Source organism: Pristiophorus japonicus, chromosome 16 (assembly GCF_044704955.1).
Source record: "Pristiophorus japonicus isolate sPriJap1 chromosome 16, sPriJap1.hap1, whole genome shotgun sequence".
Taxonomy (NCBI): Eukaryota; Metazoa; Chordata; class Chondrichthyes; family Pristiophoridae; genus Pristiophorus; species Pristiophorus japonicus.
This window is the reverse complement of record NC_091992.1, coordinates 6648618-6664802: the sequence shown is the minus strand read 5'-3', so window position 1 is coordinate 6664802 and position 16185 is coordinate 6648618. Positions and strand designations below refer to the sequence as shown.

General features: G+C 42.4%; 1 protein-coding gene across 1 annotated transcript in view; it reads right to left on the bottom strand.

Moving 5' to 3' along the window:
- The window catches only part of tbx4 (T-box transcription factor 4), a 96537-nt gene extending 81967 nt beyond the window's left edge, over nt 1–14570 (bottom strand). Inside the window, exons 1-2 of the mRNA XM_070858045.1 lie at nt 14415–14570; nt 9757–9851 (exon numbers count right to left, since the gene is read on the bottom strand). Of these exons, the coding sequence (XP_070714146.1) occupies nt 9757–9851; nt 14415–14570 (251 nt within the window). The remainder of the gene's footprint in view (nt 1–9756; nt 9852–14414) is intronic.
- Nucleotides 14571–16185: the final 1615 nt, after the last annotated feature.

The following is a 16185-nucleotide window of genomic DNA, read 5'->3' as shown; positions in this document are numbered from 1 at the left end:
GAAACCAATATACGAGCAGTTACACTCTCAGACTGAAATACAGCTGCACCCTAGGGTCTCATCTAGCTTATGACTTCCGAAGATTAGAAATGCAATGAGATAAAAAGATTGTGATCTCAATTCTAATGAAAGTAACACATGAAATGATGGCCGTATCATCTTCTTTTACATCCTGATTCAGCTGCCGGGCATTTTTTTGCTTATGATTGTTTCTTATAATTACGATTGCTGGCTCTCCATACCTCAGCTCCCACGTTATTAATTCTGTTGAGAATTTTCAATGCTTCACTCATGTCCTTCCTCAAGCTTTTTGTTTCCTGGAGAGAACAAACCAGTTTTCACAGAGTTTTTTTTTTCTAAGTTCAATCATCTAACCCCCTTTTATCCTCCTGAAGTTTGGCCCTGATCCTCATCTATCTCCTGGACACTTTAACAGTGAACAGTAAATCTTCAGAACACAGTGAAAGGGGAGGCGTGCCTGTTGTTACCAGGGATTCACGTTTATTCTAGTTTATACATCATTTAAAATCTATCACTGATTTTTTTTCTTCATTTTGCTCTCCCTGATTGGGACGTCTGTATTGTTTATTCCTGTGACTTTAATGTTCAAATGGTATATTTAATAGAGAATTCAGTTTGTTGGCTTAAATTACAGATGCTCTTTTTTTAAATTAAGTTTTCCTCTGACGTGAAGGATTGACTTTTTCCATTTTGAAAACTTTGATCTAATTAAAGCAGCAAACTTGATTGACTGATACATGTGAATTTGTTTTTGTAACTTAATAGCCGGAATTGTAGAGTGATGAAATCTGTCAATGTTTAACTTATTTATGGACGCTCTTTTGTTGACTTATTGTAGAAATCTCCTAAATTAATCAGAAAGTTGCTAGAAATAGTTGCTCAATTTAATCTGGAAAACGGTGTATGGATTAGTGAGAGGGCTGGAATAAGGGCTACATTTTCTAACAGCACCAAGAACTGAATAAAATCAGAAGCTAGTTTTACTAAGAGTAATGAACCCATTACAGGTTTCCTCTTCGTGCTAATGTTATAAGTACATTGTGCTCAATGTTCCCTGTAATATTTTCTTTGTGCGTGGGCCCTTTAACTGGCTGCACGACCCATTCAAATTTTCACACATGCACGGTTATAAAAGCAGGGAAGTCTTGCTACAGTTATACAGGGTATTGGTGAGGCCACACCTGGAATACTGCGTACAGTTTTGGTTTCCATATTTAAGAAAGGATATACTTGCTTTGGAGGCAGTTCAGAGAAGGTTCACTCGGTTGATTCCGGAGATGAGGGGGTTGACTTATGAGAAAAGGTTGAGAAGGTTGGGCCTCTACTCATTCGAATTCAGGTGATCTTATCGAAACGTAAAAGATTATGAGGGGGCACGACAAGGTGGATGCAGAGAGGATGTTTCCACTGATGGGGGAGACTAGAATTAGGGGGCATAATCTTAGAATAAGGGGCCGCCCATTTAAAACTGAGATGAGGAGGAATTTCTTCTCTCAGAGGGTTGTAAATCTGTGGAATTGCTGCCTCAAAGTGCTGTGGAAGCTGGGACATTGAATAAATTTAAGTCAGAGATAGACAGTTTCTTAACCGATAAGAGAATAAGGGGTTATGGGGAGCGGGAAGGGAAGTGGAGCTGAGTCCATGATCGGATCAGCCATGATCGTATTAAATGGCGGAGCAGGCTCGAGGGGCCGCATGGCCTACTCCTGCTCCTATTTCTTATGTTCTTATGTTTTTGCTGTTCTTCTGTACTATGGGCATTGCATTCTTATTCAAAACATACTCCTTTTTAAGTAAACTTAATTTTACACAGTCTTAATGTGTTGACAACTTTCAAAGCACAGTTCTGGTATTACAAAAAATGATCTAGTGGCTCTGGAGAAGGTGTACAATGGTAATACTAGAACAGAGGTTATACCTATCAGGAAAGGCTGGGGATCATTTCTCTGGAAAAGTGAAGGCTGAGGGGTGACCTGATAAAGGTCTTTAAAATTATGAAGGGGTTTGACAGGGTAGATGTAGAGAAGATGTTTTCACTTGTAAGGGAGTCCAAAAGTAAGTGCCATAATTAAATCCAATAGGGAATTCAGGAGAAATGGTTAGAATGTGTAACTTGCTACCACAAAGAGTAGTTGAGACAAATAGCGTAGATGCACTTAAGGGAAAGATAGCTAAGTACATGAGGGAGAAAGGAATAGAAGGATATGCTGATAGATGAAGAGGAGTGGGAAGAAGCTCATGTGGGGTATAAACGCCGGCATCGACCTGTTCGGTCAAATGGCCTGTTGCTGTGCTGTAAAATCTATGCAATTTTAAGTAAAAAGTAAGAACATAAAAGCTAAAAAAAGAACGTATTACAGTCCCCACCACTTACACCGCCCCCGCATGTCCCAGGTAAGCGCCTGCATCAGGCAAATGGCGCTGACCATTTGTCATCACCATAGGAGCCAGTTACAAAGGCACTATTTAAACCGTATTAAACCCACCGACTGTATGGGCAGCTCGGTACTCACTGATTTAAAAGCTCCACTGATTTCAGGCGAAGTCAGGTCTTCGATGAGCTTCAATCAACAGTTCACACCGTTAACAACTACAGCTGTCCTAAGTCTCCACTTTCCAACTTGCTCCCGAAGCTGTTAACAGTGCGAACAGCTGATGGAGACTTCAGGCAGCTTCATTCAGATGCTTTTATCGTCCATCACATACAGCGGGCAACTTGCATCAGCGACTAAATAGTGATCACTGAATATTTATATTCTGAAGATTCATGTGTGCTGATTCCTGCACTGTGATATTAAGTGGATCCCTCTACTCCGATACTGTGAATTGTTCTGCAGACTGACATTTTAGCTTTTCAGGGATTTTTGGAGAGTTCACATTTTATTATACAAGTAAGATTTAACAACAACTTGCATTTATATAGTGCCATTAATATAGTAAAACGTCCCAACGTGCTTCACAGGAGTGTTATAAGACAAAATTTGACATTTAGATATTAGAAGAGGTGACGAAAAGATATAATACAACCGCTGAGTGGTGTACACAAGCTACAGAGTACAAAACAGCTCATTTAATTCACACTCTGTGGTGTGTTTTAGGTATGTAGTATTGTTATTAACTGTTGATAAATATAATTCCTGAGTGCTGCTTTCTGTAACTATTGATAATTGATGTTGAGTAACACACCATCATTACTGTACTGAATTACCTGGTTCAATTATAAGAGAGGAAGAAAGTTGAAATATTAGCAGCTGCTCTTTACCCTGTCGCTCTGTATATCATAAATGTTGACATGGATCAAGCGTGAGAAACGGGAAATGAGAAATGTACATTTGGTTTGTGTTAAGCTGACAGACTGTTTGCATCAAAATCATATTCATTATTCAATAATATCTTGATAACAGCAACTGACATAAAACACTAATATCTACGTTATACTTTAACACAAAAATGTCTGGCCTGCCTTTGAATCCAATTACGGTGTATGTCGAATAAATAGGCTATAATCGAGTGCTTTGAGAACTCACAGACTGAAAGCACGAAACCCCAGTGGTTTATAAATACGAGCAGAGTTCAGAGACTCAGCTTCTAAGAAAGAAAAAGACTTTCATTCATACAACACCTTTCATGACCACCGGACATCCCAAAGCAATTTGCAGCTAACGAAGTACTTTTGGAAGTGTAGTCACTGTTGTAATGTAGAAAACACAGCAGCCAATTTGCGCACAGCAAGCCCCCACAAACAGTAATGAGGTAACAACAATAACTTGTATTCATATAGTGCATTTAACGTAGTGAAATGCCCCGAGGCACTTCACAGGAGTATTATGAGATTAAAAATATTAAAACATTGACACCGAGTCGTAATAAGTCCTGTTACAGAAATGTTGAAGAAGGAAAGCTCAACCAACATCACTGAAACAAATCATCTGGTCATTATCATTATTGCTGTTGGTGGCAGCTTGCTGTGCACAAATTGGCTGCCTCATTTCCTACATGACAACAGTGACTACACTTCAAAAGCACTTAATTAGCTGTAAAGCGCTTTGGGGTGACCTGAGGTGTTGAAAGGCGCTATATAAATGCAAGTTCTTTCTTTCTCTCTATATTGTTTTAGACAGAAAGTAAGGAGATAGTTTGAACAGAAGTATGGTCTGTAGGGGCCTCCGTGGAGAGGAAAGATCAGCTAGTGTTCCTGGCCCTAATCACTGTCCAATAACAACTGCCGTTAAATGTGCAGCAAGAGAAGACAAGATTGGCTCAGCTATGCTGACCCTATACAACTGTACTGCCTGCTGTACTTACTCCTGGTACAGTTTCCACATTAAAGAATAATAAGAATATAAGAAATAGGAGCAAAACTAAGCCATTTGGCCCCTCAAGCCTGCTCCGCCATTTAATAAGATCATGGCTAATCTGATCCTGGGCTCAGCTCCACTTCTCTGCCCGCTCCCCATAACCCTCCACTCCGTTTTTGTTCAAAAACCTGTCTTATCTCCACCTTAAATATATTCAATAACTCAGCCTCCACAGCGCTCTGGGGCAGAGAATTCCACAGATTTACAACCCTCTGAGAGAAGAAATTCCTCCTCGTCTCAGTTCTAAATGGGCAATCCCTTATTCTAAAACTATGCCCCTAGTTCTAGGTTCCTCCATGAGGGGAAACATCCTCTCTGCATCTACCTTGTCGAGCTCCCTCAGTATCTTGTATGTTTCAATAAGATCACCTCTCATTCTTCTAAGCTCCAATGAGTATAGGACCAACCTGCTCAACCTTTCTTCATAAGTCAACCCCTTCATCTCAGGAATCAACCGAGTGAACCTTCTCTGAACTGTCTCCAATGCAAGTATATCCCTCCTTTAAATAAGGAGACCAAAACTGTATGCAGTACTCTAGGTATGGTCTCACCAATACCTTGTACAGTTGTAGCCGGACTTCCCTACTTTTCTACCCCATCCTCCTTGCAATAAAGGCCAACATTCCATTTGCCTTCCTATTTACTTGCTGTACCTGCATACTAACATTTTGTGTTTCATGCACAAGGACCCCCAGGTCCCTCTGTACTGCAGCATTTTGTAATCGCTCTCCATTTAAATAATAATTTGCTTTTTTATTTTTCCTGCCAAAGTGGATAACCTCACATTATACTCCATGTGCCAAATATTTGCCCACTCACCTAGCCTGTCTATATCCCTTTGCAGATTCTTTGTGTCTGCCTCACAACTTGCTTTCCCACCAATCTTTGTATCATCAGCAAACTTGGCTACATTACATTTGGTCCCTTCATCCAAGTCATGAATATAGATTGTACATAGTTGAGGCCCCAGCACCGATCCCTATGGCACCCCACTAATTACCATTTGCCAACCGGAAAATGACCCATTTATCCCGACTCTCTGTTTTCCATTAGTTAGCCAATCCTCTATCCATACTAATATATTATCCCCAACCCCGTGAGCTCTTATCTTGTGCAGTAACCTTTTATGTGGCACCTTATCGAATGCCTTCTGTAAATCCACTAGTTCCCCCTTATCCACCCTGCTCATTACATCTGCAAAGAACTCCAGCAAATTTGTCAAACATGATTTCCCTTTACCTTTCCCTTTCAGAATGGTCCCATGCGTGATGTACAGAGGGCTGTCAGTTAGCCGTTGGAATGTACCCTGTGCTCGCAGAATACTTGGGGGTCGGGGGTGGCCCTTTTGTGAGTTTTATAGTAATAAAGTATTTGAATAACTCTGTTTATTGTTATACAATATGCAAATATCCCATTTAGTGATAAGCTAACCTCTGAAAACTTGGAACAGCCTGTAAGGCTAGTTTAAGTTGGTTTAAGATTTGTGGTAGTGAGGGAGAGCTGAAGCAATCTCACCCCCTGCTCACCTTTCATGAAAATACATAACAATATTGCAACGAAGAGCTAGGAAAACATAATTTTTCGGCGTGATTTTAAACAATTCCACAGTACCCAGTTGATTGAAGCATTTTGTGGACTTTGGGGAAGGAGTCAGAGGTTCGTAACAAGGAAACTGCAGTCAATAGGAAAGTCAGGCATAACCTTTTTCACCCAAAGGACAGCAAATTGGTGGAGCAAGTTATCAAGGAAAGTCATTGATTCGGACAGTATAAGATTCATGCTTCCCAATACAATGAGGCGAGTTTCTGCAGGGAGAAGGGATTAAGGGATATGGTGGAAGGCAGTTAGTTGTGGTTGAAATCTGTGAATACAGGACAAGTTTTTTTGATCTACTGGCCTTTCCCTACAGCTATTTAGTCATACATTACTAGTTGATCACCTGTGGCATTGCCCATGGGAAGCCAAGATCAGGTGTAGTCTTTAGATGAAGCGGGTTAGAGGGTGGGGATGATTGCACGGGATATGCAAATATAAGCCAGATCCTATTTTAAAGCTACAAATTCTGCCCTTATTCCTATATTTCCACTGTAGGTTATTTACTATGTCTACATTTATAATGGGGAAGGCCTCTATAAACACATTATGCTGTAATGGCATCCTACTGCCAGGGGTGGCGCTTCAGCACCTCCGTTGAGGAGAGGGAGTAATCACAGTCTGACACGTTTACCAAGGCAGGTTCCATTATAAGTGTGGTCATAGGAGTTTCTACTGGAAAAAGTTGACAGGAACGCAAGATTTCTAGTACATTGTGGATCAATTTATTGTTGACACGTAAAGGGAGAAATTTGACTTGTGCCCAAAATGGGTGTGAAGTTGGTGGAGTGACCATTCCATACACTGGTCTGTGCCATCCTGAGGCCCAAGTGAAATTTGGCTTCGTCCATCATTTAAATGGTGCTGGCCATCTGTGGGGGAGGGGGGGGCGGTGTTGGGCGGCGGTCCTCGAACATGTCGGCAGTGGGCTGGAGTTTTGTTTTCTCCTGCTTCTCCTGGGCCCACAAAAATAAAAGCTGAGCCTTCTTGTGAGTGGCCTCTAGCAGTCCCCGTTACAGGCTGCTGGTGAGGCCATTCGAGGCCTGGTACATTTAGGCCAAGCAAGCTCTGCCCATTTGTACCTCTATTAACACGTGGGGTCCTACAACCAGTTTAGGACCTAGATTTGCATATTTAAGGAGCTTAATGCCTGTTTCAAGCAAGCACAGTGGTCGACTAAAAGGCCACCCGTGCCATTTTGGTGCCCGACACACTTCCGGTCCAGATCGGGTGCAACTGAACCCAACATGAAATTCAGAGGTCTAACATGTGTAGCCGTAAGTTGAATTTCTCCCCCATATGGGTTGATTTTCCAAATGGCAGCTGAGGCTCTGATAGGTCAATTTTATGAATGTGTGGTCCTAATACAGCCAGCGGAATCAGAAGGGGATCAGATTTAGGACATCTTAAATGATAAGAGTCAGATTTACATGGTCAAAAATAAAGAGACAGATCAGAAACACAGGTAAACACAAGAAGAGTGAAGTACATCAAACCAAAATGAGTGAGGCTTGACAGTCCAATTGGTTGCTACTGACCTTAGCTCAGCAGACCCGTAAATTCTAGCAAGCGACTCAAAACCAAACTCGCTTTTGCAAAAAAACATACTCAGAAGATTAAAGAATGTTTCTGAACAATAATTAAGAAATTATGTGAAGTAATTAGTGCGAGTCTTCGAAACTGAGACGAGGAATTTCTTCACTCAGAGGGTTCTGAAGCTTTGGAATGATCTACCCTAAAGTGCTGTGGGTGCTCAGTCGTTGAGGATATTCAAGGCTGAGGTAGATGGATTTTTGGACTCCAGAGGAATAAAGGGATATAGGATAGGGCAGGAATTTGGAGTTGAGGTCGAAGATCAGCCATGATCTTATTGAATGGTGGAGCAGGCTCGGGGGACGGACAGCCTACTCCTGCTCCTGCTCCTAATTCTTACGTTCTTATGTTCTTAAACTGCATTTAAAGATTTTCATTGTTAGGTGTCAGCTTAGCTCAGTGGTAGCACTCTCACCTCCGAGTCAGAAGGTTTTGGGTTCAAGTCCCATTCCAGCAACTTGAGCCATAGTCTAGCTGACACTTTGGTGTACTACTGAAAGAGCGCTGCATTATCGGAGGTGCAAACTTTTGGAAGGGACATTAAACTGAGGCGCTGATTAGATGAATGTAAAAGATTCCATGGCACCATTCAAAGAATCACAGGGAGTTCTCCCAGTGTCCTGGCCAATTTTCCTTCCACAACCAACAGTACCAAAAACAGATTATCAGGCCAATAATCTCATTGCTGTTTGTGGGACATTGCTCTTTGCAAATTGGCAACCATGTTTGTCTACATTACAACAGTGACTCTACATTTCAACATAATTTGTTGACTGCAAAGCCTTTTGGGATGTCCGGAGGATACAAGAGTAAATGCAAGTTCATTATTTTCTTTATTACTGTTAGGCTAGGACTGTATTACTCTCTCCACTTAGTATCCTGGCCCAGGCACTGATTGTGGACAGCTTGCTCGCTGGGTCTCTGCCTATCCTGTGAAGAGCTCTTCATTCTGAGGAGCAGAAGAACAGCCTTGTGACAGTTATCTTTGATTTTTCTGTCAGTGTTTGGATTCCACCACTCCATGGCACTAAGTGCTATTGCTCTGAGCTGAGCCACTGTTTGACACTAATAATATCTGTAAATGTCTAAAATTTCACTTTTTTAAGGAAGTAAAATCTTATTTTAGAATCATAGAATTATACAGCACAGAAGGAGGCCATTTTGCCCATCATGGCTATGCCAGCTCTTTGAAAAAGAACTATCCAATTAGTCCAAGTCCCCGGCTCGTTTTCCATAGCCCTGCAAATGTTCCTATTTCAATGGCTGGATTTTCAGTCTTCTGCTGTCCCTCGAAGCGCCCCGGAGGGGCGGCAGGGGCGGCGGAGAGCACTTGCGCCCGGGAGGCCAGTTTCCAGCACCCCGCTGGGACATTCGGTGCCTGTATCGGCGCAGCACGGAGCATTACTGCCTGGAAGTGGCGAGCCGGTGTGCAACACCCCTGGTTGTGACACTGGCATGATTTTTGGTTGCCGCCCGACCTTAGTGCTCTGTAGCGCGCCCCGGTGGGATTGCCTGTAAAAGCTGGCAGTCCGAGCTGTAGCGGCCGCAGTGAGGGAAGTAATGCCGACCTCAGGTAAGTGTGATTGTTTTTTTAAAGGTTTTTTTTGCAATTTATGTTGTGGTGGCGTGGGTTATGTATTGGGAATAGTTTTGGTGGGTTTTTTTCTTCCCCCCCGGGGCCTCTGTTATGGCGCTCTGAGGCCAGCTGTTTAGCTCGGGATTTTCCCTTGCTCAGTCGGCCTAGCGCCCTAAAAGAGGTGTGCAAGCCTCCCTTAGTGCCCCGCTCCAAACTCCAGGCCCAGCTGATGAATTTTGCAACGGCAGACGCAAACCATTTGTCGGAGCAAAATTTACCGCTCCGCCCGAGACACACCACGACCGAATTTCTCCCCCCATTTATCCAATTCCCTTTTGAAATTTACTGTTGAAATCAGTTTCCACTAACTTTTCAGGCAGTGCATTCCAGTTCAGAATAACTCGTTGCGTAAAACAAAGTCCTCCTCATGTCGCCGCTGTTATTTTTTAATTGCCAATTAATTTAGGCAAACATGGCAGCCAATTCGCCCACAGCAAGATCCCACTGACTGCAATGAGATAATGATCCATTTTCCAATAAATGAACCAAATAAGATCAATTAGTATAAAATGGCACAAAGTGTCTCTCATTTACACTCATTTACACTAAACCTACCTGCCAGCCTTGGTGATGATCATTTCTGTGCCAGCTTCATGAAATTTCTTCCAAAGTTCCTTTTCATGGAGATAAACCTTGATGTTCTCTATGCTCTGGAATTGAATGCATCTCTTTAGTACTGCAAACAATTTTGGTAATAAATTACAATATTCCATTCCTCCATCGCCAATTGGCAACAGGTTAACTTTATCTGTATTCGATGAATAGAATGTTAAAATGCCAATCACAAAATATTTTGGTCTCTAGACACTAAAGAAAAAACAAATTAACTTTCAATCAGTAAATTACAAACATTGGATTTCCTGAGAAACTTAGATACCAACTTAATGAAAGGAAATCACCAATGAACAGGTTTTCTAAAAATAACTTTCAAGATCTTGAGTCTACACATTGGACAAAAGCACTCCTTGCTCTTTATGCTATCAGTTGTGAGAGGGAAATGCCGAGTTGAACAAATGTGGATGTGGCTGAGATTTAACCTAAGGCAGCAATGATGGAACCAAAAAGTGGAGTTATGGTACAGATCAACCATAGTATAGTATTAGGCAGTCCCTCGTGTTGAGGATGACCCACTTCCACACCAAAAAGGGATGAATTCACAGGTGTTTCAATGAGGGACCTGACATTCCAGGTCCCGAACTACATATTGAAGGGTGGAAGATGCCTGTGTGTGGATTCTTTTAATGTGAGGTGACCGTTGCACAGCAGCTACCAAACAGGCTTGTCATGATTGAATTGACTGGCAGGACATGCTCAAGGGGCTGATTGGCCTCCTCCTGTTCCTATGGGGATTGGGCGGGAAAGTGGAATTGATGTAGAAGTTCAGCATGATCTTATTGAATGGCGAAGCAGGGTTGAGGGGCCATATGGCTCACTCCTGCTCCTATTTCTTAAGCTCTTATGTTATGTTCCTATGTTGTTTCTATATTCCAGTGGGGAGCAATGTAAATGTGACAATCAATTTGAGTGTGTATAAATGAATGGGATCAGTAGCTACCAGGTAATAAAACAAGTGACACCCATCCCCGGCCCCCCCCCAGCAATGCATCACTCATGAGCCACATCATAAGTGGCTTGTTTTCCATAGACTACTGCTCGTCAACGCACATCCTATTGAAAGGTAGAAACAATAGAATGTATGCGTTACGACTTTAAAAGATATTTTTTGTCTGCAGTGTTTTGGGCACGTTTCCAGTTTATTTGTAGAGCTAGTGCATATATGAGGTGAGATTTTGTGTTGAGTCATCAGCTTTAACATTAGTTGTAAATGTATTTTGTATTCATGTGATATGTTGCCATGTGATATTGATGCACCATTGTTGGGAATGGGTACCCATGGGAACCATTAGCCACCATTCTGAACCAATTTTCTAAGCATATATAAACCATTCGGGATTTTAGCTCTTTGTCAGGTTTTCATTGATTTGCAGTCAGTGAAGGATTAGGCAAACTGACCTTTCACCTCTGGGACCGATAGGGTGAAAGTCAACTGACTGTAAAACTAAGTTTGGGCCATTCCCAAATTGCTAAAGGCTTTGGGCCATAGTTCATTACAAACTTGCATTAATTTGGTGGCCTCACCTAGAGAGGATGGATATACTGGGAAATATTGACAGCGCATGCCAAACTTTTGTGCGTTTCGTTGCCCAGAACTGACACACAAACCTTAACGAGGAGAAAATATCACCAAAAAAAAGCATGTTTGTAATTAGCTTGGGTAATTCCGACAAACCCTTTTTTTATTGGAATAATTTCTGTCAGTATCGAGTGAGGTCCAAAGGGACCAGGTTTTTAACACTGCTTCCTATGGTTGAAGGTGTTTACTCACTTTGCAACGAGCTCAATAATATTTTAATAAATTTCTTGCACTTTATTTGAAACATTTCCCTATGGTCTCCTAATATTCTGTTAATGAATTCAACTGAATGTAAAATTCATAAAATAAACATATATATATTTTCCCTCAATGTAGCTGGCATATCCCCTGCCATAGCTTGTTCTCTCGTGCTTGCGGGATCACCGCTGTCATTGCCCCCAGGCCCTCACCTTACCCACTCCTATTCCCCATCGGTATGTTGCCGTGCTGATGTTATCCCTAAGCAGTGCGTCAGATTTTGTACATCCGTCCATGACACCCCACTGTACCCATCCACTACCACCCTTGATTCTACACTGTCACTGTGCACTCTCGATTGCCTAACTGAAATGATGTTGTGCATGACCCAGAGATTTCTGTACCTCAAACAATGACAAGACCAAAACTATCCCATTGAACCCGTTGCAGAAACTTCACGTGTTAGCCCCTAATCCATATCCCCTTTCCTGGAAGTCTGGTCAAGTTCGGTTGAAAGGTGTGCACCCTGGGCGTCCTGCTCAACCATGAGCTAAGCTTCTAAACCTCACATTTGGTCAACCAACAAGACCTTTGACACCTACTCACCTCAACGATTGATGAAATCATCATTTACGTGCTCTTCATCTCCACTTTTCTAATGCCCTCCTTGCTATTCTCCCAAGCTCTTCCTCCACATAAACTCCAATTCATGCAGAACTCCACCACTTGCACCCCATCCCAAACAAAGTCCCACTCCTCTACCACTCCATCATTGGTCAAGCTCCATTTGTTCCCCATCCCTCAGCACGTCAACTCTCGTCCTTGACTACAAATCTCTCCACAGCCTCCCTCCTCCTCCTACCTCTGGTAACTTCTTCCAGCCCCTATGTTTATGCTCACACTCTTCCAATTCTAGTCTACTGTGTGTTCCCCCAGTCTTCACTCCACTATTGATAGAAGAACCTTCAGCTACTGCCTCCATTCTCTTCCTAAATCCCGCTGCCCTGCTACTTCTCTCACCTCCAAAAGCCCCCTTACAAATTTCAGACCATCCCATCAGTCACCTCTCCTAATTCCACCCCCCCCCCCCCCCACCAATCACTACTGTAAAGCACCTTGGGAAATGTTGCTATATTAAAGCAACTCTATAAATATGTTTTTAATTATGCATCATTTGGATTGTTTGTAAAATTTCAAATTTGATACATTAATCTTTCTCTGAATCAAAGATTTCTAAAATATGGTCATGCTATCTCAGGGTAAATATTCCAATGAGTCTGCTCCTTGCACATCCGGAGGCTTATATGGTCTGCAATTGTCCATCGATTAAAGTCAATGGGCAGGAAATCACAGGCAGGGAAGAATACAATTTTGTAATTGTGTCCTTGGAGTGTGCCAGACAGAGGCTCATTAGAATTTTATCTCCTAATTTTCACACAGTTAATATTATTTTAGGGAAGAAAAGTTTCCAATTTTTCCTTTTTAAAAAAAAATCCTTTTCTACCTTCATGTTTTCATATTTTCATTCTTCTCAAGAGCCAAGAAGGTTCAGGTCGCTGCTACCTCACCACCAAGCTCCTATCATACCAGTCAATAATCGGCTCATGTTGCATAGGGGTGGGTGATGATTTACCATACTCAGTGCCATAAGACATACTGGCAAATTAACTGGGAGAGATTGGCTGAATCTGATTGGCAGGTCTTTGAATCTGAGTCAGACATATCGACCCATTATTTACCATTGGAAATAGTGGGCCATCGGAATAGGAGAGCTGTCCTATAGACCTGAAGCTAGAAGGCTACTCGTTCATGGTTAGTTTGTATTGTTGATCAATTTATAGAAATATGGTAGTAGTGTTGGGTGTGTCATGGGCACAGTGATTGTACTGTTGTAAAAACATTGCATGTGTATTGAGGTGTATACTGACCTCTTTCATTCTGATCATAAAAGACATGAGGTCTGCTTATGCAATTATCCAAAATTTGTAATAAGCATCTTTTAACGTAGTGAGACACTCCAAGGTGCTTGCCGGTTGTGGATTGGACCCAAGCAAGAGTAGATGGGAATTTAGGGGAGGTCACTGAAAGCACTGTTGAAAAGGTAGGTTTATAAGATGATGAAGAATGAAGCAAGGTAGAAGGGTTTGGGGAGAATGTGAGTGTGGGGATGAGATGACTGAAAGCTCTGCCACCGATAGCAAAGAGAAGGGAGAACAAGATGGGCCTGCGTCGGAAGAACAGTGGATGCAAGAGGGTCTTAAGAATGGAAGAGGTTGCAGACATGGAGAAGAACCAGACCATGGAGGATTTTGTAGGTGAGAGTGAGGATTTTGAGCTCAATATGTCAATGAGGAGCAGAGAGCCAATGAAGATAAGCAAGAATAGGAGTGGCAGGTGAACAGGACTTCAAGTCGGATGGTATTCAGACGGCCAAATGCTGGATGAGTTTGCATTTATGGAGGCTGTAAATTGGAAGGCTAGCAAGAAGGGCATTGGAAAATAACGCCTGGAGGTAACAAAGGCATGAAGGAGGGTTTCAGCAGCAGATGAGGATGAGGTAGGAATGTCGACAGGCGAGATTCCAGAGATGAAAGTAAATGTCTTCATGGTGGGCTGGATATGGGTTTGAAGCACAGCCCATGGTCTGACAGTGCACTATGGTGCACGGTTGTGTTATGTTGAGCAGGCATCCATGGAGGGAGATGGAATGAGGGGCAGAATCTCTCCTGGGGAGAACAGGGTGTTTTCGGTCTTGCCACTCCCACCTACACATTGTCCTTTATTTTGTCCCGTAGTAAATGGAGAGATGGTGATTCCTTACCTGGTCAGGGTCCTGTCCCTGTGGGCTGCCTGGAGACATGCTGCTTGCCCCTGGAGCTCCATGCCCTGGGGACTGCACATTGTGCTCCTGGTGTCCGTCTACTTGAGCTCCTGGAAAGCTCTCGTCACTCTCAGTTACACTCTTCTCTTGCAGCATCTCCTAAAGAACCAGCACAGTAGAAAATATACTCACTGGAAGACATTATGCACATGAATACTGGCTACTGCAATCAAAAAGATACTCCAAGTTTCATGCTAACATTGTAATAAACAGGTCGTGCTGGTAACGTGTATGACTTGGACACAATTCCTTAATCTCCTTTTTCTGTTAATACTACTTTTCAATGTTTTACTTCTAAAGCTTCTAACTCTTGCCTTGGTACAGTTCCACAGGAACTAGGTGACCAGTTCCACAGTTACTACATGACCTTCAATACCACACACAGGTGCTTGTTTTTTCACCTGCAAGTTTAGACAGTGAGGATCAGCCCAATGTTGAGGCATTGCAGCCCAGCCTGATCCTGTCCTCGTCTGACATCCACACATGTAAGAACATAAGAAATAGGAGCAGGAGTAGGTCATATGGCCCCTCGAGTCTGCTCCACCATTAAATACGATCATGGCTGATCTGATCATAGACTCAGGTCCACTTCCCTCCCCATAACCCCTTATTCCCTTATCGGTTAAAAAATGTACTGTCTGGCAGGAGTCAGGTAAACCAGAATAAGCTCTGGAGAACTTCAAGCCTGCTCCATCCAGAGCTCTCCCACACCAATTGTCCATTCCCTATCTTGAGGACGAAGTCCTTTGTCTTATCAAGTAGTGTGATTACTAGCTCCATAACACTCAATCTCACTTCCCAATAGATAGCGATCCAAGTTCCTTTAGTGACAATTGACCCCCAAATTGAGACCCTCTCTGGGAGTCTGTTCCACATTCACTTCCCTCTAGGGAATAAATCTTTTCCTAATATCTAACCTTGCTTGAAGCTTGTGAAATCACCACATAATCAATCAACTGCTGAGCTCACTGTCCAAGTTAAATAGCTTATTTACTTCCATTCCATTTTGATGTCCTGTATCATGTCTCCCCATAATCATTTTTCTCTAGTGACAGTACGTTTAGTTTTTTGAACTTTTCTTCAAACTTAGTCCCCGAAGGTTTGCTCCAAAAGTTAGCTGCCCAAAAGTTTAAATTAACTCTTGGGTGTGACTGTAGATACAAGATCAGAAAACAAATACACACAAAGGAGGCAGTATCATACCGCACAGAAGGAGGCCATTCGGCCCATCGTGCCTGTGCCGGCTCTTTGAAAGAGCTTTCCAATTAGTCTCACTCCCCTGCTCTTTCCCCATAGCCCTGCTCATCTGTTCAGAAAGAGCAACCTACCGCTCCTTGTCACAGAGTCCAATGGACTCTTGAATGATGAAGTGTTCATGTCACTATGTGAATGGAGTTAACCCAACACACAATACCCAACAAAACCAACAGGTGCTGAAGTTAACTGGCAAGTTAGTAGAGTATAAATCACTTTTATAAGCCACTCAGAAATTAAAAGATTTTTTTTACGCAGCGAGTTGTTATGATTTGAAATGTACTGTCTGAAAGGGTGGTGGAAGCAGATTCAATAGTAACTTTAAAAAATGTATTGAATATATACTTGAAAAGGAGAAATTTGCAGGGCTATGGGGGAAGAGCAGATGAGTGCATCTAATTGGATAGCTGTTTCAAAGAGCTGGCACAGACACGATGGGCCGAATGGCATCCTTCTG